The sequence below is a fragment of the Nelusetta ayraudi genome, unplaced genomic scaffold (assembly GCF_046127955.1).
Source record: "Nelusetta ayraudi isolate G7.1 ecotype Tasmania unplaced genomic scaffold, CSIRO-AGI_Nayr_v1 ptg000050l, whole genome shotgun sequence".
NCBI lineage: Eukaryota > Metazoa > Chordata > Actinopteri > Tetraodontiformes > Monacanthidae > Nelusetta > Nelusetta ayraudi.
The window spans coordinates 3,630,036-3,653,990 of NW_027466100.1; the positions used below are offsets into that span (position 1 = coordinate 3,630,036).

The 23,955-nt window shown below is 45.0% G+C and overlaps 1 protein-coding gene across 1 annotated transcript in view; it reads left to right on the forward strand.

The window, feature by feature from the left end:
- The window catches only part of col7a1 (collagen, type VII, alpha 1), a 54,673-nt gene that overhangs the window by 25,406 nt on the left and 5,312 nt on the right, over nucleotides 1-23,955 (forward strand). Inside the window, exons 58-113 of the mRNA XM_076036908.1 lie at nucleotides 131-166; nucleotides 289-324; nucleotides 587-667; nucleotides 769-804; nucleotides 1,251-1,322; nucleotides 1,431-1,475; nucleotides 1,734-1,769; nucleotides 1,868-1,903; nucleotides 2,433-2,537; nucleotides 2,622-2,687; nucleotides 4,708-4,743; nucleotides 4,836-4,871; nucleotides 4,963-5,010; nucleotides 5,118-5,153; nucleotides 5,771-5,893; nucleotides 5,976-6,185; nucleotides 6,268-6,303; nucleotides 6,393-6,437; nucleotides 6,583-6,699; nucleotides 6,969-7,040; nucleotides 7,204-7,248; nucleotides 7,671-7,706; nucleotides 8,955-8,990; nucleotides 9,076-9,120; nucleotides 9,237-9,269; nucleotides 9,382-9,444; nucleotides 9,563-9,598; nucleotides 10,104-10,184; nucleotides 10,326-10,394; nucleotides 14,696-14,731; nucleotides 14,921-14,980; nucleotides 15,069-15,113; nucleotides 15,189-15,224; nucleotides 15,913-15,948; nucleotides 16,027-16,086; nucleotides 16,164-16,289; nucleotides 16,362-16,433; nucleotides 16,562-16,597; nucleotides 16,689-16,748; nucleotides 16,840-16,884; nucleotides 17,382-17,417; nucleotides 17,580-17,615; nucleotides 17,919-17,975; nucleotides 18,079-18,150; nucleotides 18,716-18,787; nucleotides 18,897-18,932; nucleotides 19,040-19,120; nucleotides 20,276-20,329; nucleotides 20,691-20,744; nucleotides 20,829-20,891; nucleotides 21,006-21,068; nucleotides 21,168-21,284; nucleotides 21,455-21,532; nucleotides 23,001-23,054; nucleotides 23,208-23,256; nucleotides 23,505-23,513. Of these exons, the coding sequence (XP_075893023.1) occupies nucleotides 131-166; nucleotides 289-324; nucleotides 587-667; nucleotides 769-804; nucleotides 1,251-1,322; nucleotides 1,431-1,475; nucleotides 1,734-1,769; nucleotides 1,868-1,903; nucleotides 2,433-2,537; nucleotides 2,622-2,687; nucleotides 4,708-4,743; nucleotides 4,836-4,871; nucleotides 4,963-5,010; nucleotides 5,118-5,153; nucleotides 5,771-5,893; nucleotides 5,976-6,185; nucleotides 6,268-6,303; nucleotides 6,393-6,437; nucleotides 6,583-6,699; nucleotides 6,969-7,040; nucleotides 7,204-7,248; nucleotides 7,671-7,706; nucleotides 8,955-8,990; nucleotides 9,076-9,120; nucleotides 9,237-9,269; nucleotides 9,382-9,444; nucleotides 9,563-9,598; nucleotides 10,104-10,184; nucleotides 10,326-10,394; nucleotides 14,696-14,731; nucleotides 14,921-14,980; nucleotides 15,069-15,113; nucleotides 15,189-15,224; nucleotides 15,913-15,948; nucleotides 16,027-16,086; nucleotides 16,164-16,289; nucleotides 16,362-16,433; nucleotides 16,562-16,597; nucleotides 16,689-16,748; nucleotides 16,840-16,884; nucleotides 17,382-17,417; nucleotides 17,580-17,615; nucleotides 17,919-17,975; nucleotides 18,079-18,150; nucleotides 18,716-18,787; nucleotides 18,897-18,932; nucleotides 19,040-19,120; nucleotides 20,276-20,329; nucleotides 20,691-20,744; nucleotides 20,829-20,891; nucleotides 21,006-21,068; nucleotides 21,168-21,284; nucleotides 21,455-21,532; nucleotides 23,001-23,054; nucleotides 23,208-23,256; nucleotides 23,505-23,513 (3,295 nt within the window). The remainder of the gene's footprint in view (nucleotides 1-130; nucleotides 167-288; nucleotides 325-586; nucleotides 668-768; nucleotides 805-1,250; nucleotides 1,323-1,430; nucleotides 1,476-1,733; nucleotides 1,770-1,867; nucleotides 1,904-2,432; nucleotides 2,538-2,621; nucleotides 2,688-4,707; nucleotides 4,744-4,835; nucleotides 4,872-4,962; nucleotides 5,011-5,117; nucleotides 5,154-5,770; nucleotides 5,894-5,975; nucleotides 6,186-6,267; nucleotides 6,304-6,392; nucleotides 6,438-6,582; nucleotides 6,700-6,968; nucleotides 7,041-7,203; nucleotides 7,249-7,670; nucleotides 7,707-8,954; nucleotides 8,991-9,075; nucleotides 9,121-9,236; nucleotides 9,270-9,381; nucleotides 9,445-9,562; nucleotides 9,599-10,103; nucleotides 10,185-10,325; nucleotides 10,395-14,695; nucleotides 14,732-14,920; nucleotides 14,981-15,068; nucleotides 15,114-15,188; nucleotides 15,225-15,912; nucleotides 15,949-16,026; nucleotides 16,087-16,163; nucleotides 16,290-16,361; nucleotides 16,434-16,561; nucleotides 16,598-16,688; nucleotides 16,749-16,839; nucleotides 16,885-17,381; nucleotides 17,418-17,579; nucleotides 17,616-17,918; nucleotides 17,976-18,078; nucleotides 18,151-18,715; nucleotides 18,788-18,896; nucleotides 18,933-19,039; nucleotides 19,121-20,275; nucleotides 20,330-20,690; nucleotides 20,745-20,828; nucleotides 20,892-21,005; nucleotides 21,069-21,167; nucleotides 21,285-21,454; nucleotides 21,533-23,000; nucleotides 23,055-23,207; nucleotides 23,257-23,504; nucleotides 23,514-23,955) is intronic.

Consider the following 23,955-nt stretch of genomic DNA (forward strand, 5'->3'; position numbering starts at 1 on the left):
TGCGATTTGCAGACGCTCCCTTGAGCAGCACGCACTGTGTGCACCTGTATGCACGCAGTCCCCTTTGCCTGGTCATTTGCTATGCGTGACTGATGATCCCCTGCTACTTCTTCCTCCGCCGTCCATGAAGGGTTCCGAGGGACAACGAGGGCCCGCGGGTGCAAGAGTGAGTTCACTTCCTGTCACAGCCTATTCACTTCTTCTTCTTTTTTTCTGTCGCAGATAGCTGTGAACATCTGAATTTTTTCGGGGTGGCGCTTACACTGACTTGAATCCCTTTCTCCTCAGGGAGACGCCGGGGAGCGAGGGGCACCTGGAGAAAAGGTTTGAAATCAATCGCCGTCCGCTCCCCCTGAACTGACCCATGTAATCTCATCAATATTATAAATTGAAGGATTTTCTGCTTTCTGGTGAGCGGCAGGGCACTCCTGTTCCTCAATTCTGTGGATTCGATTTTCTCTCACGTTTAAATTCCCCTCAGGGATGAAGTGCTGACTGCCCGGCAGAGTTTTTTTATGGCCTGCATCTGAAGTTTCAGCCGGTTTTCTGAATGCCTTTGATTGACGCTGAATCTCTGCGCGAACAGGGAGACAGGGGAGCGTCTGGGTTGGATGGACGTCCAGGTCTGGATGGTAAACTGGGTTCTCCTGGACCATCTGGTCAGAGGGTATGTGACTTAACAACAACAATAAACACTAAAGCAGCTTAGATGTAGATTCCAAGTGCTCACTTGTGAGCGACATCATTTTCTTCATCTTTGTCCCTCAGGGTGATCCTGGGAAACAGGGTGACCCAGGAAGAGATGTGAGTTTCCCTTTTATGCACTGTGCTGCTTGAAAATTACAATTGCTGTGTGTTTTTTTTTTCTTATGAATCAAATTTGGTGCCATCTGTCCGAGTCTGATTGAAGCAGATTTTATTGCAACGCGTTTGCCTTCAAAGTGTGTACTTTACATATATGTACTGAAGGGGGCACTGTGGAGGTGCAACGTTTCAGCTCTCACCCATTTGGCAGGTTGCATAAGCTCAGGTTTGGGAAGGACATTCTCTTCCCAGTTCGGGGGGGGGTTATTATGTAATATTATAATATTCCAAGTCTAGAACAGCTTGAAATAGTTCAAAAGTCCAAAAGCTATTTGAAGTGGCAAAGGCAAGAAAGCACATTGCTCTCTTTCACGCAATTTTGTAATTTCTTTTTTTCAACCCCACGAGGCGTTCACATGATAACTGATTGAATGGCCATTTTCCAGGGTTTACCTGGACAGAGAGGGCTGCAGGGCTCCCCCGGGCCTGTCGGACCTCCTGGAACCTCAGGGACACCTGTAAGCGCACGCTTGCGTGCACACACGCACACGCACACACACACACACACACACACACACACACGCTTAATAATTAAACATATTCGCCGTTTGCTACTTCTTTCTCAGGCTAAAGCAGGCGAAGATGGAAAACCTGGAGCTCCAGGCAAAGCGGTAACAGCAGCAGCTTGAATTTATGACACGTTGCTGCAATCTCTTAAGACTGAACGAGGATCTGGGTGCTCTTGCCCTTCCTCTCGAAATGGCAGCAGTAAATAAAGATGTTTGTGTTTACTGATGGAAACAGTGTATTCCAGGGTCTGTCACTAATGACTGATCCGTGCGTAACGGCTCTGAATCACCTGGACTAGTGGGCATCGCTCTTGTTCGCTCATGTTTTGTGCAGTAATGGATTCTGTCCTTTCTCTAAAGGGTGAGGACGGCCTCCCGGGCGAAGATGGGCGAAAGGTTCGTGGGGTCGTCAGGATCTTTGATAAAATGTTGCCGACCAAATGCTCCAAGTTTGACATGTGTGTGCGTCCGTCTGTGCTGTGTCCCGTCTGCAGGGTGACAAAGGAGAAGCAGGAGCAGCCGGAAGAGACGTCAGTGAAACTAGTTCTCTTTTATACGTATTTATTATCGCCGAGTGTTTTGCTGTTTGTTTTCACATTTCATCTCGGCTCTTCCTGTATCGATCCTGCTTCCTGTACCATCACTGCCCTTCACTTCAGCTCCCTCAACCGTCTCTTCTCTCCCCTCACCCCCACAACCCCATCCCAATCCCCTCCACCACCCAAGGGTGTCGTCATCTGCGCCCGCTTGCTTTGACGTCGACTTTGCCACCTTGTTCTCGCTCACCTCCGGATCAATAGCCGTCTCATGGGCGACGACATACATGCGCTAGCCTCTAATGATCGAGCCGAGACTTTAAGGGCAGCGCCACGTCAGAGAGAGGCATCAAATGTCAGAGTGCTGTTTTCATGTGCAAATTCATAATAATTATCTCTGGAACATCAGTGGAGGAGTGGCAGCAGCCACCTGCTTTGATTTAGCAGTTCACGCTAACGCTGCGCAGGGGAAGTCACCCCGTGTGGAGAGTGCTGGTTGTGTAATCAAATTTGTTTTTCTCAGGGTCGTGATGGGCTCAAAGGGGACCGCGGCCCTACTGGGTCTGCAGGACTATCTGGACCTCCGGGGTCCCCTGGAGTGCCTGGTAGTATCGGTCCTCCTGGACAGGTGCGATTGATGCAGACACGGCGGGAAAGTATTAGCACAGGACTAGCGGTGCATTTTTTTTCATCTGCTCTCTCTGTCCCCTAGGTGGTGTATGTTAAAGGCGCTGATCTGGCAACAATCCCAGGTCCTCAGGGCCCGCCGGGAACACCTGTAAGTGTTTATTGCTGTGCAATTTATGGCTTGAATGTTGCATTATACACTTGGATCAGACAGACTAGAGGAGAGCATACACAGCCCCTTAGTTCACAGCCTCCTACAAAAACACCTGGTTTAAGCTGCTAGCTAATGCTGCATTTGCTTTACGTTAAAAACTATAAAGAAGGAGTCAGAATCAAAATCACCTTGAGGTTTTCTCAGAGAGAAAAACAGAGGGCGAGGTCACTACCCTGATGAAAGTTATCAGCGGTGTGTTGGTTCATCACAAATTGCCTATTTCAGGAACTAGCACACGCTAAGTGAAACGTTTAGCTAGCAAAACGAGTGAAGGGCGGCTTTTCATGTCAACAACAACAACAATAATCATGCGGAGCAATTTATTTCTCTAGACTTTAACTCCACTTGACCCACTTAACCCCACAGGTTACTGCTCCCCCTGCTGTGATCTGTATGTGGTACAATGATGTCGAGAAACCACTGTGGCAAAGTGGTTTCCTCCCTGTATGATTCCATGTGTGTGTTGCTGTTTTCCCCTTTCCATACAATCAAAGAAATTTTAGTGCTACAGAAACAGCAAGTAGTAATCTTGTCTCTCCCTGGTGCGGTCAACCGCTTCGCTCACCCATGTATCAGCAGGACGAGTGTTTTGTCTCCATCCATCTCTCTGTGCCGCCACCCCTGCCTGCCCGTAGGCTTATCGGTAGATCTTTATCACCAGGCCTGTGTGCTGCTGGCAGTGATGGGGAGAGGCATCGGCACTTCTGATTGTCTGTGTCTCTGTATAATCTGTCGCTACAATTGTTCTGACCTAATGGAAGAAATGAATCAGAATGTAGTGGTTGAATGATGGGCTACACTTTCCAGTTTCTATCAAAGACTCAACAGCATTTTATGTGCCCATAGTAAATGAAGATAGTTCATTTGAAATGATGTTGCGTCTCTAGCTTGCAAGTCAACTCCTCTGAAATGAGAGAAAACAAATCCTTTACTCAATCACTTTTTCATAAAATGTGTTCTATGACCTTCAATTCTAGTGTAACCAGACCTTTGTGATGTCACAACGGGTCCTGATATCTCTTCCAGGTTAACCAAAACACCTCCAGCCGTTACTTTGGGTCATATTAAGTTCTCAAATATGTCGAAAGTCCATCAAAGCGTCGATATGAAAGCGACATTTGAAGAACATGGTTCACCTTTCATTATTTTTGTTTCAAGTTGACACCATCATATCTTTGTGTAAAGCCAAGCTTGTATGAACAACAACTTGCCTGCTGATGGAAGGTTGCAACCACGCAGCTACAATAAGGGACTGAGCCCCAGTGCACAGACCTGCGCTCGAACATCTAGTATCCAGCAAAATTACTGTCATATGATAGTGTATTCATTTGTATGAGAGTGTCATGAGAATGAGTGGTACAATGCAAAACCTCAATGTCCGAAAATGGAAAAATAAACATACTATATATAGAATGTCAGGGGTGTTTTTGTTAGCAAAAAACAATATAAACTTTGAACAGCTCGAAACTCATCGGAATTACTGTCCTCTGATAGTTTAGCATGAAACGGAGAGGTGCAATGTAAAATCTCAACATGTCTGAAAATTGAAAAATTGACAAACTTATGTCAAAAAATAAACATGCTGTATCATGTTGTTTTTTTCTGTGAGGAAAAATGAAAATCAGAAAAAAAAAAGTTAAACAGCCTGAAGCAAAATGAACGAATATGGGATAGCGCAAAATCTCAATATGTCCGAAAATGGTAAAAATCGACATCCTAAAGTGTAGCCTATAGCTACCTGGAGCAGGAATTGAACCTGGATCTCTCACATCACAGCAATTTTCGGACGCCTTGATATTTAGCATATTCAGTCACGCCGTGGAAAGCTTATTGAGAGGTTTCATGGGGATGATGGCAGCTTTGGTTGGGGTCAGCAGGCCACAACAGGCTCAGTCTCTTAAACGCTGCTTGCAGCTTTAAGTCTTCCTATCTTTCTTTCTTCCGTTCTTTCTTTCAGGGTGTACCTGGGATCCCGGGAGCTGTGGGAGCCAGAGTGAGTTGTGGTTTCCTCCATTGATCTTAGTTTGCTTCTGATTAGTGAGCACCTCGCTGAGCTTTTTGACCTTCTAACTTTCTTTCTTCAAGGGAGAGAGGGGTCCATTTGGCCTCAAAGGTGACGCTGTGAGTAGAACTTTCATCCCCGTTTGAATTAAAGTCCCGGCATTCGAGGTTTGACATGCTGACAGTTGACTTTCATCTTACTTTTTGGCAGGGAGATCCAGGAGAGGACGGGATGCCGGGCAAACCTGGGACACCAGTGGTAAGACGTCTTTCAACCGCCTGTCACCACTCGGATGCAAAATGAGGACACAAAGTCACAGTCACTGTCATTTCTGTTGAATGATGGCTGCTTGTTTCTCTACTCAGGACGTACAGAGGGCCCTGGCCAACCTCGGCATCCAGGTGGGTGGTTTAGAAAATGTAGCTGAAAGATTCTGGAAAATGTTTGTTCACAACAACTCAAAGGCTAAATAAAGTAATCACACCTTTGCATTATTATTAGACGTGCCAGGCCTGATCACACCCCTTGGTAAACACAAGTGCCCAGCTCTACAATCTTAATGTAGAAGCTAAATGGTGCTTTGATTAGACATGCATAAGGAATCCAGTATTTCAAATTTCCATATTTAGTCATTTAGTCAACAGTCATTTTACAAATGCAGACCATAAATTAATGATTTATTTTGCTGTTCAATTTTGGTTCAGGTTTCAAAAAATTGTAATGAATAAAAAGGAATTGCACCAAAATATACCCTCAGTTTCTGCTGTAGTCATAGTTCTCCTGCATTTGTGGTTCAAACATATAGCAGATATGTCTGTAATATTGCAGAAATATGTCCTATTATTAATATTTTAGACTCAAAGAAAGAATAACTAAAAGTGTACATTGTGTATCCTTTTTGAGATGCAAGCTAAAAGAGACACATTGAAAAATTGAATAACTCTGTCGCAGGTGCAACACAGTGTGTGGTTGCAGTTGTTGCCATTTTGCCCCTTCTGTGCCTCTGCCCTCCACGCAGGTGTCTGATCTGAAGGTGGTGGTGGACAGGAAGGACAAACCCGTGGCTCCTGTGCAAAAGGTGGAGAAAGGTGAAACAGGAGGTCGGGGCGAAACTGGTCCAAGAGGACCGGCTGGTTTGGATGTAAGTGCATCTACACGGCATCTCGGTCACGTCTGGAAAACTTGTAAATCCCGTCATTGCTCCTCCTCCTCCTGTGCACCAGGGCTCTCGGGGAATTCCAGGAGACAGAGGATCCAAAGGTGATCAAGGGGAGCGGGGGCCTGCTGGGGCCACCGGACCCCCTGGTCGAGCGGTTGTCGAGCGAGGGTCCGAGGGACCTGCGGGGCCTCCTGGAGAGCCAGGAAAGCCAGGAATACCAGGAGTCCCAGGGAGAGCTGGGGAACTGGGGGAAGTAGGGAGACCCGGCGAGAAGGTAAACCTGAAGACCGATGGTAGCACCACTTTCTGTAAGTGTAAGTATGAGTGCGTGGTCGTCATGTGTGTCTGTGTTTTAGGGTCTAAGAGGAGAGAGAGGCGACAAAGGAGAATCTGTAAGTGTTGGGGCCCTTTTTATTACTTTTTAAAGCAGTGATTAATATTTTATGTTATCATTAAAACCAAGACCTTACTTGTGTTTTAGGGTACAATTGGACTGACAGGACCTGCCGGCTCACCTGGTCAAAAGGTTATTCAACCTTCTTGTTTTAATGACGCTGTGAAACCATGAATTTCCATATTTTGTATTAAGTAGGTGCAAATGGGAAACTGACTGTTAAAGTAAAAGGAAGAATGTGAGTGAAGTAAAGAATGTGTATGTTTGCGCGCTGCAGGGGGCATCTGCTGATTCAGTGCTGGCTGGTGCTCCTGGAGCCCGGGGTCCCCCTGGAGTCGTGGGACAGAAGGGAGAGCCTGGTTCTGCAGGACCTCAGGGCATTAAAGGGGAACGGGTAGGTTCAAAACTTAAAGGTGTGGAGAATTTTTAAGGAAGCCCACAGAAGATGGCAGCTAACTGGGAGCAATAATATATTTACTAATATACTGTATACTAATATAAAAATCTAATATAGAAATCAAGCCAAATTTTTCCACACTGGACCTTTAATAGCATGATGTGATGCAAACACACACAGTCGATCACATTCCTCTGCTGTTTTTCATTTTACTTTTTCATCACTGTCCCTGCTCTGCATGCGGCTCTGCTCCGTGTGTCTCCCAGGGTGTCGGGGGTCCTCGAGGTGATAAGGGAGACAGAGGAGAGGCCGGCGAAAGAGGACGCGACGGCTCACAGGTGATTTCACTCTGCCCTCAGCTTTACCCGCTTCTCTTTCTCTATAGAGTATTCTTAATCATTAGACACATCATCTGTCTGAGAATTGAATTTTTTATTGTTGTTTTGTGTTGTGTTTTGAAACATTATGAAATAGTCATAAAGGTGTGTTTTGTCATCTCAGGGGATACCAGGAGAACCAGGGAAAACTGGTCAGGACGGGAAGCCGGTAGGTGTGGACGAGCTGACGGGAGACAAACGCAAAAGCGAAAACTTATTCCTGTAATGTTCCTGGTGGTGTCCAATGAGTGTATGAAATGGCCGTAAAATCTATAATTGTCCAACTAAACTTTAAGTGATTTATTTTGGTGAAAGACTTGGTGAGTAATCCCTTCTCCCAGGAACCTCATAATGTTTTGTTTATGTTGTTGTGATCTTATTTGTTATATTCGCGCTCATTTGTGACTTTATTAATCATTTATATATTTCAGCAGCATGCAGACCGTGTAAATACACCAGCTAAACATTTAAGAACTATTTCTGTTAGCGTCGCTGTGTTTTTTAATGCATCCCACTGCGTGGGTGAGACACATCACGGGTCATTCGATTAAGCTGTTATCCACAACTTTCCTCCCCTCCACGTCGGAGCAGGGCCTCACAGGGTCTGCTGGTCTTCGAGGCCAACCAGTGAGTAAGCAGCAAAACTAGCAAAAAAAAAAAAAAAAAAAGGGTTTTCCTCCAAATCTTCTCTTGAAAGAGAGAGAGAAAAAACCCTCCGACTGGCTTGGCGCTCTGCTCGCTGTCCTGGGCTGAGGCTGCGTAGATCATAGACGGTAGCCTCTTCGCAGCTTTGCGGCTGACACTTCACCTTCTCTTCATGCCGTATCTCTGTCCGTCTTCCATGTCTGTGTCGTTTGATCCCGTCCTCCTTCTGCTGCTCCTCCCATCCTCCGAATCCCTCCTGTCGTCCACCTGACTTTCATCTGCTCCAGGGCCTGCCTGGATTTCCTGGAGTTCTGGGCCGCCCGGTAGGTCTCTATTGCTGCTGGACTGAGCTTTAGCCGCGGGGGCGGGCTGGGGTGGTTTGAGAAGTGCTCCTCCATGATAGGATGGATGGACCAAAGCTCGGAGGGATGCCAGCTGGCTCTGACAGCATAGAATAACTTAGGAGATTTTGGGGTTTTTTTTTGAACATGGAACAACTGCAGAGTGAGGCAACACCTCATTCATCATCCATCATCATCCTCCTCGTCATCAAAGGCTTCCAGGGGAAATATCAGACACAGTCAGACATTAATTGGTTTAGAATGAAATATTAATATGGGCCACTCAAATCTTTCAACCAAAAAAAAAGTGTTGAATTTGGAAGTTGAATTTAGAATGTTTGGTTGTGTGTGTGTGTGTGTGTGTGTGTGGGTGGTTGGTTGTGTGTGTGTGTGTGTGTGTGTTTGCAAAAATGAGGAGGAGGTTATTAAATATATTGAATTTTAATTTGGGCGCAGTCCAAACAGCCAGTGTTGCAGATTGGCTCGAGTCTGCTTATCGTGCATGCAGCTGCTGTCTGGTGTGTGTGTGTGTGTGTGTGTGTGCTTCTGCCCTGTCACAGCGCCGATTTTTCACAGCTGATCACGTGACCATGTCTTTGTTGACACTGCTCTTCCTCTGTGTTTGCTGCAACCTGCCTGTTGCCAGTTTAGCATGTGAATATGTGTACCCTGTCTTTTTTATTATTATTGACAAACAATGTGACATATACATAATATGATATTGGCATATTGATCTCTAAATATCAAATGTACAGTATGATAGCTAGGTGCAGACAGTTTTGCAAATATATAATAAATATATACCAGAAAAATATGTAATCCAGCCACAAACAAATGATTGATGTTCCTGTTGTCAGTGTGAAGTTGTTGATTACGGTTTTGTATCCAGGGCAACCCAGGAGATCCTGGCATGAGGGGCCCAACTGTAAGTATCTCATGTGTCTCATGGAGCATCAATGCAAAGACGAAGCAGATATACAGTGAGTTTACGTGTTTCTTGTTTTCCACAGGGCCCAATGGGTCCCAACGGTGCTCCGGGTCCACCAGGAGTGAAGGTCAGTTTACTGTCACCGTGCAACCTTACAACCTTACACTTGAAAATATTTTTCTTTCTTTGTTCCCTAAGTGTTCTTAAAAGTTTATTTTTTTTATTTATTTTTTTTTCCTCAAGGGTAACCAAGGAGAACCTGGTATTGGTGTTCAGGTAACCTTTAAACATCTTTGATGTTTTTTTTGTTGTTGTTGTGAATTTTCCTTTTATGTTGACAAACAGATTGGCAATGTGCTATGTTGTGCGTTATATCTCCAATCCACAGGGGCCTCCAGGCTCTCAAGGAAGCACAGGTCTGCCGGGACCACCAGGACCTCCAGGAGCTGTGGTAGGTCTTCTTACAAGATGAAAAAAATATGTTTATCTGTTTGTTTGCGTGTGCGCACACACATGAATTATATTGCGTTTCTTCATACTGATATTCATATATATTTTTCTGTCTACAGGGCCCACAGGGTCCCTCAGGACTGTCAGGGCAGGTGGTGAGTTAGTATTTCTCAAATGGCTGCTCCTCTTGTGTTTGGGAGCCGGAGGCACTTTTAGCTGTAACAGCAAAGTAGGAAGGTAATTAACTAAAAATGCCAAAACATGTGTACTGAGATTGTGTTGATAGATAGGCAGCCTTGGAAGCCCATGATATGAAGACTGATGTGGTTACAGAGCATGTGATTTGTTGCACCTTCAGCTGGAAAACAAGCAGAATGTCAAACACACACTGGAGTGATGTTTTTTTTATTATTTGTTTATATACAGTCCATCATTTTAATGTTTGTCTTTTTTAGAAATAAAGCTTTATCATCAAAAACACCCCATGTGGGTGAATCTAACAAGAGCAATAAATCCTATTATTCTATTAAATAGCATTACATATGCTTTCCAATTTAAGACTCCGGAATTTATTTCTAATTATGTCTCTGATGGTGTGGTTTATTTTTATATATAGAGGCATTTTATATATATTATATTTTGATGTGTGTTGCAAATTAGGGCCAAGCAGGTAAACCAGGAGTCCCAGGAAGAGACGGTGTGCCTGGCAAGGAGGGAATACCAGGGTTACCTGGAAAGCAGGTGTGTGCATGTTTGCGCTACACGCGACATGCTTTTCCCGCATTGGTCATTGTGTTCCTGTTCTAGATACATGGTGTGCTGTGTAAACCGCGCAGCTCATATTAGGCCCTCGCTGTCCTCATGGTATAATTTGTCCCTCAGGGCATTGCTGGACCTCCAGGCCAGTCAGGCTTAAAGGGGGAGCAGGGAGACAGCGGTCCCCCAGGGAAGGTGAGAACATGCTGTATCTACTGGGCAGCCTCCGGCTACGAGGACAGTCAGTGAAATTGGTTTGTGGTTGCTTTTATTAGATGTGATCCCAGCAGCTGAATATTTGCTGCCTGAAGACGCGATGTAGAAAAAAAAAAAAACAGTCTATTGCTATTTATAGCGGCACAAGTTTTCATCAGGAGCTCACAAAGCTGGTGCTGTTTGGACCCCCCCCCCCCCTCCCCCACCTCCTTTCCCCGAGGGGCCAAGACTTGGCTGTTTTATTTGCCCAGCTGTCACTTTGGCAGCTGGGGACAGGACTAGGAGGGGGGGGTTCCAAGACATTTCCTTGTCATCTACACATGGCTGCTTGTGGCCACAGGTTCACTGTTTGCTGCATCCATGGCGCTCTTGGGCGACTTCATAAACTTTTGATGATCTTACAGAGCGTAAGTTTTAGCCCCAAACGGCCCATAAACCAAAAGAAAGAGGCATTTTTTTTCCTGTTGATGAGGGCGACGCTGCAAAGGTAGCAAGAGGCAGGGGCAGCTTTAATTGCTAGTGCTCTATCCCTTCTTTATGATGTCATCTTCCAACAACCTGGACCCTCCAATGTGTTGCAACTAGCTTTGAATGGGAAAAAAAGTAAGGTTGGGATGTTTGCAGGTTGGTGTTAAGTTTGGATTTGAGCTAGTTTCCTTGCTGTGGTATTTAGAGGACCCCATTCTTCCCACTATCAGAATTTTGTTTTTCATCACTACCAGCAGTGGAGCAGTCTCAAACTCTAAGGCACTGTAAAGATCTCTAGAAAATAGCACATTTAGCCCTCTGTTTGCTGCCTCCAAAAGCACTGAGTTTTTCTTTTTGCAAAAAACCTTGTGACATCATGAAGGGCTGTGTTCCTGAACGGCTGGTTTTAGAAAAAGTGGAGCAAGCAAAAGAAGAAAAGGATGGACTTTTCTATCAATACAGATTAACATTGGTAAATAGAATTTTGTATGATTAGGGACTTTGGAGAAGCTGTTTCAGCGGAATTAATTGTCAATGTATATACATTTAATTAGCACCAATATACTTCTGCATCACAGACACACATGGTCACTGGTCATAAAACGACATTTTCGCTTGAGTGTTCAGCAATCACTCATTAATGTACGTTTAGAAAAATAAATATGAGAAGCATGAGTAAAGGCTTTTCACAATCCGTCATTCTGCCTGGATGGTCCCGTGTCTCCTCCTATGCATCAGGCTGCTGGTCAGACGTACACAGCGTCTGCAGCTGGAGCCTCATCTGGGGCCGACTAGCGAGCGCCGCTGTCACACACACTACATCACTCCACGCCGGGTCATACTTCATTTGAGCCATAAAAAATTGTGGCTGTTTCAGGTGCACGTCATGACATTCACGTGCGCTTCGGCGAGCCGAGTCTGAACTGAAGACGACGCTGCAAATGTGCTCGGCCGCGATTGCGATCGAAGGAGAACTAAGCCCAGACACTGACGTACCACTGCCTGTTTGTTGTCTGTATTCAAATTGACTGCCGACTGCCTGCTGCTAGTGGAGGTTGGCTCAGCTTGACAGTGCCTGTGCCAATTCTGCTAATGAAGACCCCTGTTTCAGCCAGCGCTCAGCTCAGGCAGACTGACAGTGTCGATTGAAAGCCCGCCGCATCCGCAAGCTTGTTGGTCTGACTCATCGACAACATTTCCGCATGTCTGGAAAAGGGAGAAAAGCTCTGACTGCACTGCAAAGAGTGCTCGGCTCTCAATCACCCCCAATTCCAAGTTAGAAGTTGTCATGGCAGAACAAACAAGTGATAATTAATGTGGGTTCTTGTTATTGACAGTAGAATTACGTTCATGCTGTTCACTAATTTCCCTTTGTCTCCCTTGGGCTTGTTTCCTGATTTTTATACTGGTAAAAGCTTAACATACTGCCCATAAATTAATAAAAGTATACTCGCACTACAATAAAAGTCATTTGGTTGTCCTACTCTTAGAACGGTTCTCTTACAGTGGGACAAAAAAGTATTGTACAGCCAAATAAGTTCTTATAAATCATACAATGTGATTTCCTGGATTTTTTTTAGTTCATCACAGTTTAACTCTGATGAACATTACAAACCTCTCCCATCTTTTTAAGTGGGACAAGATACAGAGTCGGTGGCTGCCAAACAGTGTTGGGGAGTAATCTATTACTAAGTAATCCACTACTGCAATTCAACTACTTTTTTTTTAAGTAACAGAGTAATGTAACGGGATTACTGTGGCAAAAGTTATATCATAATTACTTTATCAAGTAGCGAAAACAACAATGTCGCAGATTGATGATGCAACCGTGCATGCAAAGTCATTGCTATGTGACAACGCACCAAAATGAGCATGGCGGCGACAAAAGAAAAAAAAACAGCGATTGAGTTTGTAGCTGGAAATACAAACATTATTTTCAGTTCATCTCGTCCAAATGAAAGAATATTGTGGTCCGTTTTACGTTATGTGCAGGAAACAAGACGTTCTGAACTGTTACTTGATCTTTTTTAACTAAAGTAATTAGTAATCAGTAATTGATTACTAATGAAACAAAGTAGTTAAAGAAGTAATCAAATTACCTTTTAAACAAGTAATCAGTAATCTGTAGTTGAATTACTTTTATGGAGTAATTCCAACAACACTGCTGCCAAATACTTTTTGGCCCCACTGCATATATATAAGAATATACATAGAGACACAGTTACATAGTTAGCTGCCATATTGCGCCACCATTTTTTTTAAGGAAGCCCATCCGACAATGGCCTAAATACAAAACACGCTGTCAGTCGAGCTACCTTAAATACTGAGTTTCCTCAAAAGATTTACTGGACCTTTAGAAAATAAAAAATCAAAAAATCAAAGATGTTTGTCAGCAGTTTGTATGAACAAACTCATAAACAAAAAGTCCAAGATGGATCTGGCGAGTCAGGTGGCCAGCGTTCCCTCCTACTGTTGCTGTTATTGATGCTGACCGGAGTTGTGAGCGGTGGCGTCAGCGGCTCACTCACTCACTGCCGACAGCCCCCGGAGTGGCTCCTCGGTGAAGCCACAGTGCCGCTCGCCAGCAGTCGCTCACACAATGATTTGGGAGGCAGCACCTCGTCCATCTGCTGAGCGGCTCTGCCATTTGTTCACATGCAGGGTAACGCAGTCATTTTCTGTCAATGCGGATCCTGCACTCGGGGTCACCGTGTTGCTGGAGCCCATATCACACCTATCTCAGAGCAAAGTTGGATGCTGGACAAGTCATCAGTACGTCCCAGTGGGACAACCAGCCGCACTCACGTTCACAGCCACCTGCAATTGGTTGCCAGTTAAAAGTCCAGTGTGTAGAATTTGGCCTGATTTACAATTTTTATATTGGTGAAAGCTTCACATACTGCCCATATATACATTAATAGAAGTGTATACTTGCAGTACAATAAAAGTCATTTGGTATTCCTACACATAGAGCGGTTCTTATTTATACATAAGAATATACACAATCTTGCTCCCAGTTAGCTTACATCTTGCACTGCCATATTTCTAAGGAAGCCCGGTGTGGACAATCCAGGTTGCCTGCCAGCACGTTTTGTATTGAGGATGAACGCTCGCGTCTTCAGTTAAACAAACAAAGGTGAAGGTGGACGAGCTACCTAGGTTTGTGTGCGCAGGCCACCATAGTTCACTGGCAAACTCAGGAGAGGGAGGGGAAGTAAAAGAGTGCTGCAATCTGAAATGTAACCACTTGATGTCGCTGTTTCCTCTCAAAATCTTCAAACGTTACACACCTAAAACCTTTAACATGCAAATCTTTGGCCTATGTGAAGAAAGGCTGAAGCTGCAGGGCAACACTGGTTCCCTGAATGAATCACAACCGTCATGCATGAAGGAGGACTGAGGAGTAACTTTTGGGTAGCGGCACATACTGTGCAGTACGAGTTGTCCCTTGAAAAGGGCAAATTGTTTCTTCTCCACACGTGACCAGGAATGCAAGTGGGTCGTCTCTTAAACAAGATGCAGTCAAAGCCTCTTTCAGCCTGCAGGGTAAAAGGGTTCACATCTCTGTCTTTCAATCTGCTGCAGATCAATGCTTGAGCATTGTAATTCAGCGCTGATCTTGCCTTGCAGGAGAAGTGAAAGCCGTTAACGCCTGAGTGCTGAAAGGACCAATTGAGCGGCTAATATAATACCTGAATGTAAAGGGTTTTAAGGATACATCCAAAGCTTTTATAAGGATAAGAGTCCAATCTGTCCCGCACATGTAATCACCACACTCGGTTATTTTCTCCTTCTTTTCTTCCTGCCCTCAGGCCGTAGCTGGACCTTCTGGAGCCAAAGGCGAGAAAGTAAGGAGGCACTGTGATCAGTGTTAATGACGACAGACTGATGATTTGCATACATGAAACACAACTCGCAATCAAAAGCGGATTAACCTGAACCAGTTTTAACTTAACCTGAATTACGCATTAATTCTGTGGCGTGTGATCAAATTAGGCGGATGCGGCTGTCTCAACTCACCGCTATGAATCTTTCAGGGTCTCCCTGGGGTAACACTGCCAGGCGTCACTGGGGAGCGGGGTCTGGCGGGGGAGAAGGTGAGTGCAGCACTGAACCTATTGCATGTGCTGCAAAATCTGGACTGTGTAATTGTGGCGATGGAAAATAATGTCTGCTCTCTGGCAGGGTACCAGAGGAGACAAAGGTGTTGCTGGTGCCAAAGGACAGACAGTGAGTGCCGTCCCACGCACACACACTTCACATTAGTATGACAACACACTGAGATCACGCCTTCTGCTCAATTAGGGAGAATCTGGTGAACCAGGCGAGCCAGGAGAAGATGTAAGTCCTCATTTCTTTCTCAAGTTATATGCATGCAAAAGCCTGGGGAGAAAAAAGTATGTTTGTAATATGTATTTTATGTTTGATTTAAAGTGTGATCTTTTCTTCTTTTTTTTTATACATGCTCATCTCCGTATTTTGCCACAATACTTGCAAATCATTCATGACTGTTGAGAACATATTGTGTTTAACTAAACAGTTTCCTTACCATTGCAGTTGTTGCTTTGTATTTTCACCCTTGGACAGCAGCTGAATCCTGCAGAATGGGCTTTAAGTCAGTCTTAGGACCACAGCCAGTCGGCTCCCTTTTAGCCTTTTAGCCAGTTTGTCGTGGCGTACATGCACTGTCATATATTCACACTGTTAATGAGAAAAAAAACACCATGCTATAGTCAGGCTATCATTTAACTTCATCTTTATCCACCATCTCTGTATCGCACTCTGATTAAAAGCACTTCACAGTGCGTCTACCTGGAAGCTTGAGGGTGTGGACTAATAGCCATCCTTGAGGTTGCATGGCATGTTAACTGTTATTATAATCAAGCTGCTGAAATTACACACCATTACAGGTGAAAGGTGGCTTCAGTCAGGGGGAAAAAAAATACCTGTAACAGCGTTTACATAAAATGCCACAGCGCAGGAAAATATTCTGTGTGATTTTGCAATGTTTTGTTTGATCTCTTGTTAGGGTGCTCAAGGACCCTGGGGGCTCAAAGGAGATAAGGTGAGTAGATGTTGCATGTTTGTCTTTTTTCACAAAACTGAAATGTTGTTCATGCATTGGTGACTGTGCTAATTACAGGGAGAGAGAGGCATCGGAGTGGCCGGTCCTCCAGGACGGGTGGGGCCTCAAGGTTTAAAGGTGACTGACGTCCATTTCAAATCTGTTTGTAACGTGCTACCGGACAGAGTGTAACTGAATTGTTTCTTTTTTGTCAGGGAGACCTAGGCCTTCCCGGTTCACCTGGTCCTCCAGGGCTTGAGGGGAAGTCAGGAGTCTCAGGGCCCCCTGGCCTGAGGGGAGAGATTGGACAATCTGGACCCCCTGGGCCACCAGGAGAACGGGTTAGTGTAGCTGCCAGTGGGACAGCTGCAGACGTGAACTACATTATTTACTATCGATGTCACATTTTTTAGGGTCTCCAAGGGTTTGCAGGCCGTCCAGGAAACGTTGGACCACTGGGCCCAGCTGGACCTGCCGGAGAGGCAGTGAGTTTCATCCCAGTGTCTTTAGCTTCATAGTTGATGCTAACTGATGTTGAGGAGTCCTATGTTATTGTGTAGTTATGTGTGTTGGGTTTGAGTTTCGTTAAGTAAAACCTTTTTTTTCTTAACAGGGTTCTCCAGGGACCAACGGCGTCAAGGGTGACAAGGTGACTGTCAAAGCCGGCACATCTTCATTTCTAATTTGTTTACAAGTCAGTGGAATCTTTTGTCAGCAGCACGTGTTATTTCTGCTGACAGGGTGAAGTTGGTGTGGGGTTGCCTGGTTCCAGAGGAGAGAGGGGAGATCCAGGCACCAGAGTAAGACGTAAACGATATTGCTAAAGAAACTGTGTGTAAGACACAAACCGTCTCGTTGATTTTGACTTTGCTGTGGTGTGTCCTGCTATAGGGAGAGGAAGGCCGTGCAGGCTTGGACGGAGAGAGGGGACCAACGGTAAAATGTCATCTTTTTGGGTTGTCTTCATCTCTCTTATTCAAGTATTTATTTTTTGGGGGAAATCACCAAACCAGAATGTTACAGCGGAGCTGCTCTCGACCAGGATGACATGTTTTGTTTTGTTTTTCCACTCGCTTACCATGTTAACAGGCTCGTATAGCTATTTACACCACTGACCACCTTCACCTACTTACGCTGACGGTGTTAGTGGCTTAACCGGCTCATCAGGAGGAACCAATCGTTCCAAGCTATCACTACACCAAGTGCCCAAGGACACGGTGACGTGCGGCACTGGGAGGGGGGGGGGGGGCAGGAATCGATCTGCACATGTTCTGATTAGTGAAGATCTCCCTGAGTCCCTCAGACCACTGTCCCCTCCCTCACAGAGCTGGGATGCTCATCATTTTAAAGAGAGATGCAAACAACCTGCACTCAGTCTAACATGTCACATGTTCTGATGAGTCGTCACAAACATGTTATTTCGTGTCCACCAGGGTTCTGCAGGAGTCCGCGGCCCTCGGGGAGAGAAGGTGAACACCAGCAGAGCTTCCCCCATTTTTTTTCCCCTCTTCATTCATTCATTCATTCATTCATATTCATGTTTATGCATGCGGCTTCCCCCGGGGAGCTTTCCACTCATGTCAGTGAATTAAACTTGAATCACATTCTCTGCTCTCAATCGTTTTTCCCAGGGAGAGAACGGGCTGCAAGGTGACAAAGGAGAGAAGGTGCGTGAATTTCAAGGCGTCACGGGCTGCCGCTCACTCTCATTCTCGTCTCCTGTGTATTTTGTGCGCGTTTGCGAGTGATGCAACGGATGGAGAATGTATTGAAAAGGACTTGTTTGTGAAGTGTGCGGTAGAAGAGCACCGTAAGAGGAATACATGAATACACACAATCGTAATGAGATGCCGTTCCATTAAGTAGCGCTGGTTGGGGAGAGCTGTAACGCCGCGGCATCGTGTTGTATTTGCCGCTTGGTTCTCACTCTGCGGCAAACAGGTGCTCACAGGTGTCGATGTCACTCGCAGGGGGACACGTTGCTGGTAGGGGGACCTGCTGGAGAAAAGGGCAACAAAGGAGAAACAGTGAGTGCACTGGGCCTGGGTGGGACCCAGAATTGTATTACCAACTCGTGAAACGTTTGCTCCGAATCTCGTTTTGACTCAAGAACGCACAATGTTGTTTCAGGGCGACCGAGGACCTAAAGGTGTGCAGGGGGAAAAGGGAGTGAAGGGTCAAGAGGGGCCAACAGGGGAGCAGGTAATCTTGCAGAACACAGGCGGAGGCTTCTGTTGTTACATGTGCATGTGCGTGCATGCATGCATGCATGCACAAAGAGAGAGACAGAGAGAGATGCTTGTCTCTCTGCCGTTGTGAGGACTTTCATTGATTTCCATCGACTTTGCTTTCTTTTGTCCTGCCAAAATAAAACCCTTCTTGGAACCTGCATCTCAATTTAATCTTTCAACCTAATGTACAAATGATGAAGTTGCAAAGAGGCCACAGACTTTGGAATAATGCTCTCAATGTGTTGAATATTAGCACGTTTCCTCAATGTTGTAATTAACGGGAAAAACATGCTTCTTGAAATTTCTTAAACATAAACACATGGGTGAAGGAAGGATGAGAGGAAGTCTTATTCATCATCTGGCAGGCAGAAGCATTAATTATAAATATTCAGAGGTCGAATAAATCATGAAACGGCGTCCGCTAATGCTGACATTTATGACGCTCAAACAATATTCCCAGGGCAGCGGCTGCAAACCACCAAGTCTGTTAGAAATGATCAGCGTGTGCATGTTTGTGTGTGTGTGTGTGACGTTAGGGTCTGAGGGGAGAGGCAGGAGAACGAGGAGCCACTGGATTCCCAGGTGCCCGAGGTCCCGGAGGGCAGAAGGCAAGTGACTGAGTCGACACTAAATCAGCACCGTGATCAATTGGAACGCCGGCCACTTGTCACCGCTGGTAACATCTCTTACTAGCACTCTGCCTTCTCCTCCGTACAGGGCGATGCTGGTCAACCTGGCGTCCCCGGTGAATCGGTCTGTTCTTTGTTCCATTCCATTAAAATGCTGATTTGTTTCCATGTACTTATCTCGGTTTGGCTGCACGAGCAGGATGTGAATCTAGAAGGTGTTTTGTTTTCCAGGGACTGCAAGGAAAAGATGGGCAGCCAGGCTGGAGGGGAGACAAGGGGGAGGCTGGCATTATAGGAATTAGAGGAATCAAGGTATACATCATTATTATTATCATTATTATTATTATTATTGTTATTGTTATTGTTATTATTATTATTATTATCATTATTATTATTATTATTATTATTACTGTTGTTGTTCGGCCCTATGACTCTACCCTGCTCACACTGGTAAACCTAATAATTATTTTTCACTCTTTGCTTTAAATTTTAGTAGAATCAATAAACCAGGCAAAAATGTGAGGAACTTAGTGAGAAGCAGCTGCAGTCAACACATTATCTTGTTGTGTGTGTTTTCATTCATTTGTGCTACATCGGGAAATCGTTGAGACGACAACCGTTTAGAAAAGCACACACCTAAATGGCCCAAGTCACCATTATGGCCAAGCAGTGTGCGGTGTGTCTGAGGCTGTGAACTCCATAAACTCTGGATTGAACAAAACACAGCATCAAAAGCAAAGACTTTGGTTCCATCTGTCAAAGTTAATCACTGATGCAACACACTCTGAGATTCCATTTGCTGCAAATAACTGATAACTTCACTGCTTGAACATCCAACCTTTTATTTAGTTCCCACTTATTTTTCCAATACTGATGAATCTGGATACGTGTGATTCAGCCTGAGTGGCTCATTATAGGGTGGCTGGTTAAAAGGATTTTGTAGATAAGTGCAGGATGAGGCTGAGACTTTGAAAGGCTCACGTTTGAGCAACTTTCATATCCTACCAAGACCATGGACGTTAACGTAACATAACACAAAAAAGCCGCAAACTACTCATAAACACATTGGCTTTCATTGATATAGCATTATGCTAGCCTGGACTGATGCCTCTGCCAGCATTGTTCCTTTTCTTTGAAATAAGCCAGAGATCGGTGTAACTTCCAAAACAGCGCTTGATTATGATGCTTTACATGCAGGTTAGAATATAATAGGCTGCCAGAAAACATAGAGCCTTCACACTCATTGGCTGCGACAAAAGGCGCCACACAAGAAGACACACACTGACACAGGCAGCCACAGTACTACTGCAATGATTCAGGCAATTTGTTTACAGTTGCGCAGATTCACCAGCGGTCGTTTTGAGGAGGCTTAGCCTCCCCTGACCTACATTACCTCCGCTTCTGTCCCATTGTGGCTGTCACACCTCATTATGTGCCTCTGCCGCTGATGATGATATATGTTTCCAGGGTGAAAAAGGACCCAAAGGGGCTTGCGGTGCTGATGGACTCAAAGGAGAGAAGGTGCGACCAGGACGGAGGAACTGAATGGGATTCTGCAGAAGGCAATCGGGGGGGTAGTTCCAAGAATGACGGAGCGTGCAGATAAGGACAAGGAGAAACTTTATTACTCCTTGGGGGAAACTCGTTGTAGGCAGTGGTGCTCCATGGAGCTGCAAACACAGGGCGCATTAAAAACACCAACAGGAAGTATGAGCGCAATGGAAGAGCCTACGAACCTACACAGCTATCCCGTGTATGGCTGTGTAGGTTGGCACCAGGGAAAAATAAAATCAACAAGACAGTAGTTTGTCAAATTAGTTTCACATTTTTAATGTTTGCTCTCTGTGTGCTTGAGCGCTGAATGAATGGTGATTTTCTCCAGGGGACTGCAGGTATCCATGGACGGTCTGGCCTGCCTGGAAGAAAAGGAGAACAGGTGCGACTCATGTTTGTAATTGTGAAGAAGATGGCAGTGTTTCTGTGTGCTCATTTGTTGTTTGTTGTTTGTTGCATCTTCTAGGGGGAAATTGGACCATCTGGGCCCGCAGGAGTGCATGGGAAGGAGGGATTAGTGGGTCCCAAGGTATGTGTGTGTACTATTTATGTATGTACTGTATGTATGTATGTGTCCATGTATGTATCATATATAAATAGAGACATGTCACCCAAGAAGTCTGACAAATGACTCTCTGCACAGGGAGACCGTGGGTTCGACGGGCTCGCAGGACCTAAAGGGTCTCAGGGAGAGAAAGGTGAAAGGGTGAGTGCGTGACTTGCTGTTGGCACATAAACAATAACACTTTGCTCCACATCGCTTCGCGTCAGCAACAACACATGATGCATCCCAATGTCTCGACAGGGTGCACCCGGGGTACCTGGTCCGCCGGGTTCCAGGGGAGTGGATGGGGCCCCTGGCCTGACTGGTGCTCACGGCCCCGCTGGTGCGAAGGGTCCGGAGGGTCTCCAGGGACAGAAGGTGACTCTCCTCAGACTGACTGCAGAATCTGTGCTTTTAGTCATTCGTGAGAAATGAATGTGTCCATGACTTATTAAACATGCATGCATCTTAGCAACTCTGGTACAAGAGCATACACTCCAGAGCAGGATTCAGAGGCTGTGATGTTTGATGTCTTTGGTGTGTTTCAGGGGGAGAGAGGTCCTGCAGGTGCATCCACAGTTGGCCCGCGAGGGATCCCAGGAATACCTGGAGAGCGCGGAGAGCTGGTTGGTGTTGCCAAAAGAATTATGTCATTTTGTTGAGCAGACACATTTCAATATTGAATCCTCTCACTGTGAGGATCTGAGAGGACATTTTTCTGTCCACTGAAGTTGTCAAGCCTGGACTCAAGGCAGGGCTCGCACGCAGAGATCTTAGATCTCTTAAATCGTATATGAGTTTTTATTTGATTCACCAACGACTTCTTAACAGAGTGACAAATTAAAGGACTGTGAAACGCCGATGCTTATCTAACCTCGTTCTCAGAATAATCTAAAAAGGATAACAGAAAACCACTCCAGAATCTAAAGCTAAGAAAATAAGGCAAACATAAAACACTCCGACTGGAGGACGAAGGCTAAAGGCTATCGCTAAGAAAAATGAACACATCAAAATGCTCCAACAGGAGGAAAACCAAACCAAATGGAAGATTTACCCTAAAACATGAAACAACTAACGCCTGCAAACGAAGGGTCTAAGAAAACAATGAAATTTCAAAGAAACCAAAATCACTCTGGAAGAGGAAAACCAAAACAGCTATAAAGAGAAACTAACAATCTAATCTAAACTGAGCTATAAAAGATACAAAGCAAAAAAATCACTCGTCTCGAGGAAAATGGCTTACAAGCGGTGATCTCTACGGCTGTGAACATGGGCAGTGGTGACTGACCAAACGGCCAAAGACGCTCTGGCACAAGACAAGGGAGACGCAGGCTATCTAAGCACATGGATTGTAATAGGATGGGAAAGTGCTCCAAAACGAGAAGAGGGTCAGTTAATTTTCTAGATAAAACAGGAAATGGACTGGACGACTTGCACAGGTTGTCACCCTGCCTTAGGCTCCAGCAGACCCCCGTGAGCCCGAGCTCGGGGATAAGCGGGTATGGAAGATGAATGAATGAATGAATGAATGAATGAATGAATGAACAGGCAATGACAGGACTAAAAAAAGAAAAAAAAAGAAATGACCAATACAAGGCAAAGCTTACCACGGTGTGACAGAAGTACTCTTCCCATTTAGGAAAATCATTAAAAAATAAATTAATATAAATATATGCTACTGACTTTTATTTACCGCCAAAATAGAATTAACAAATTTGCAATGTCAAAACAAAACAAGCTTACCAAATAATTTTACATTATTTATTGCATAAAATAATAGATAATGCAATAACATTTAGTTTGTAATACTTGATTTAGCCAAAACAAAACAAAAAAAACACTATATAACATCTTAATCAATTTTTGACAACCTTATTTTAAAGCTCTAATGGATGACAGTTACAGGGGTTGATGTAGAACGAAATAGAAATTTTAGATTAATATGTATACACATGCCCACATTTTAATGCACTTAAGTCTTTTGACTTTGACTGTGTCTTTAGCTCATGTTTGCACCTGGTCTCAGTCTGACGCATGAGTGTGCTGCGTGCCTCTCTGCGGGGCACAAGTGTCCTAATAGCTGTCCACTTGCAGGGGGAGATGGGCCCAGATGGTGCCAAAGGAGAAAGAGGAGAGCCAGGCATGACGGTCAGTGCGTGGCAGGGCCGCTCCACAGGGCTCGATCTGAAGACGCCGACAACAATAACACAACAGAGCGAACACGCACAACCGCTTGATATCTAGGTCATTTTATTTTCTCCCTTCTTCGCTCCTCTCCGCTCTCTCTATTTTCAAATTCAGGAGGATGAAGTCAGGGAGTACGTTCGCTCCGAGATGAGTCAGCACTGTGGTGAGTCTTTATGCGGCGTGCATTGCTAATTTATTACAAAAAGGGGAGGAAAAAATGGAAAGTTGTCCGCGGGTTGAACTGAGGATGGCAAAACAGAGCACGAGTCACAGCCTCAGCGGAAGTTTTCCAAAAGCGTGACTCAAAAGAAGGAGTATTTTTCTTTCTTTTCGAAACTGGCCTTTAACGTTACCTCTCTGTGTCTGTGCTTCCTTCCCTCCTTCCGGTCCGTCCGTCTGTCCCGTCCTCAGCGTGTGGAGGTGAGTGAGCCACTCAGCCGCAGCTACAGGCAAGGAGGCTGGCCTGAAGGCTGTGATTTACCATGAGTCACAAATGGCCACGTCTGTCAGTGGAAAAAACAACATATGCCTCTACATATGAACTTTTCAGCATATGCGCATTTACATTATACATCTTGACAAAGCAGCCTTTGATCAGCCCTCATGGCGACTCCGCTCTCACGAAAGGCAACGATCAAAAGCTTTTATTTTCAGGCATACTGACGCCTGGAGGATTGACCGGCATGAATCGAATCTAAATTCACAGTGAAGACGGATGGCATTTAATATTTGAGAGAAGAGTGATTGAAAAGTGAAAATTCATGAATATCAGAGCCATCAATGTTCTCTAAAGTTTTAAATTATGCATTTGTTGACTGGGCTGTTAATGGATGCCGGGTCCTCATTGGAGTTGTGGCTCAGC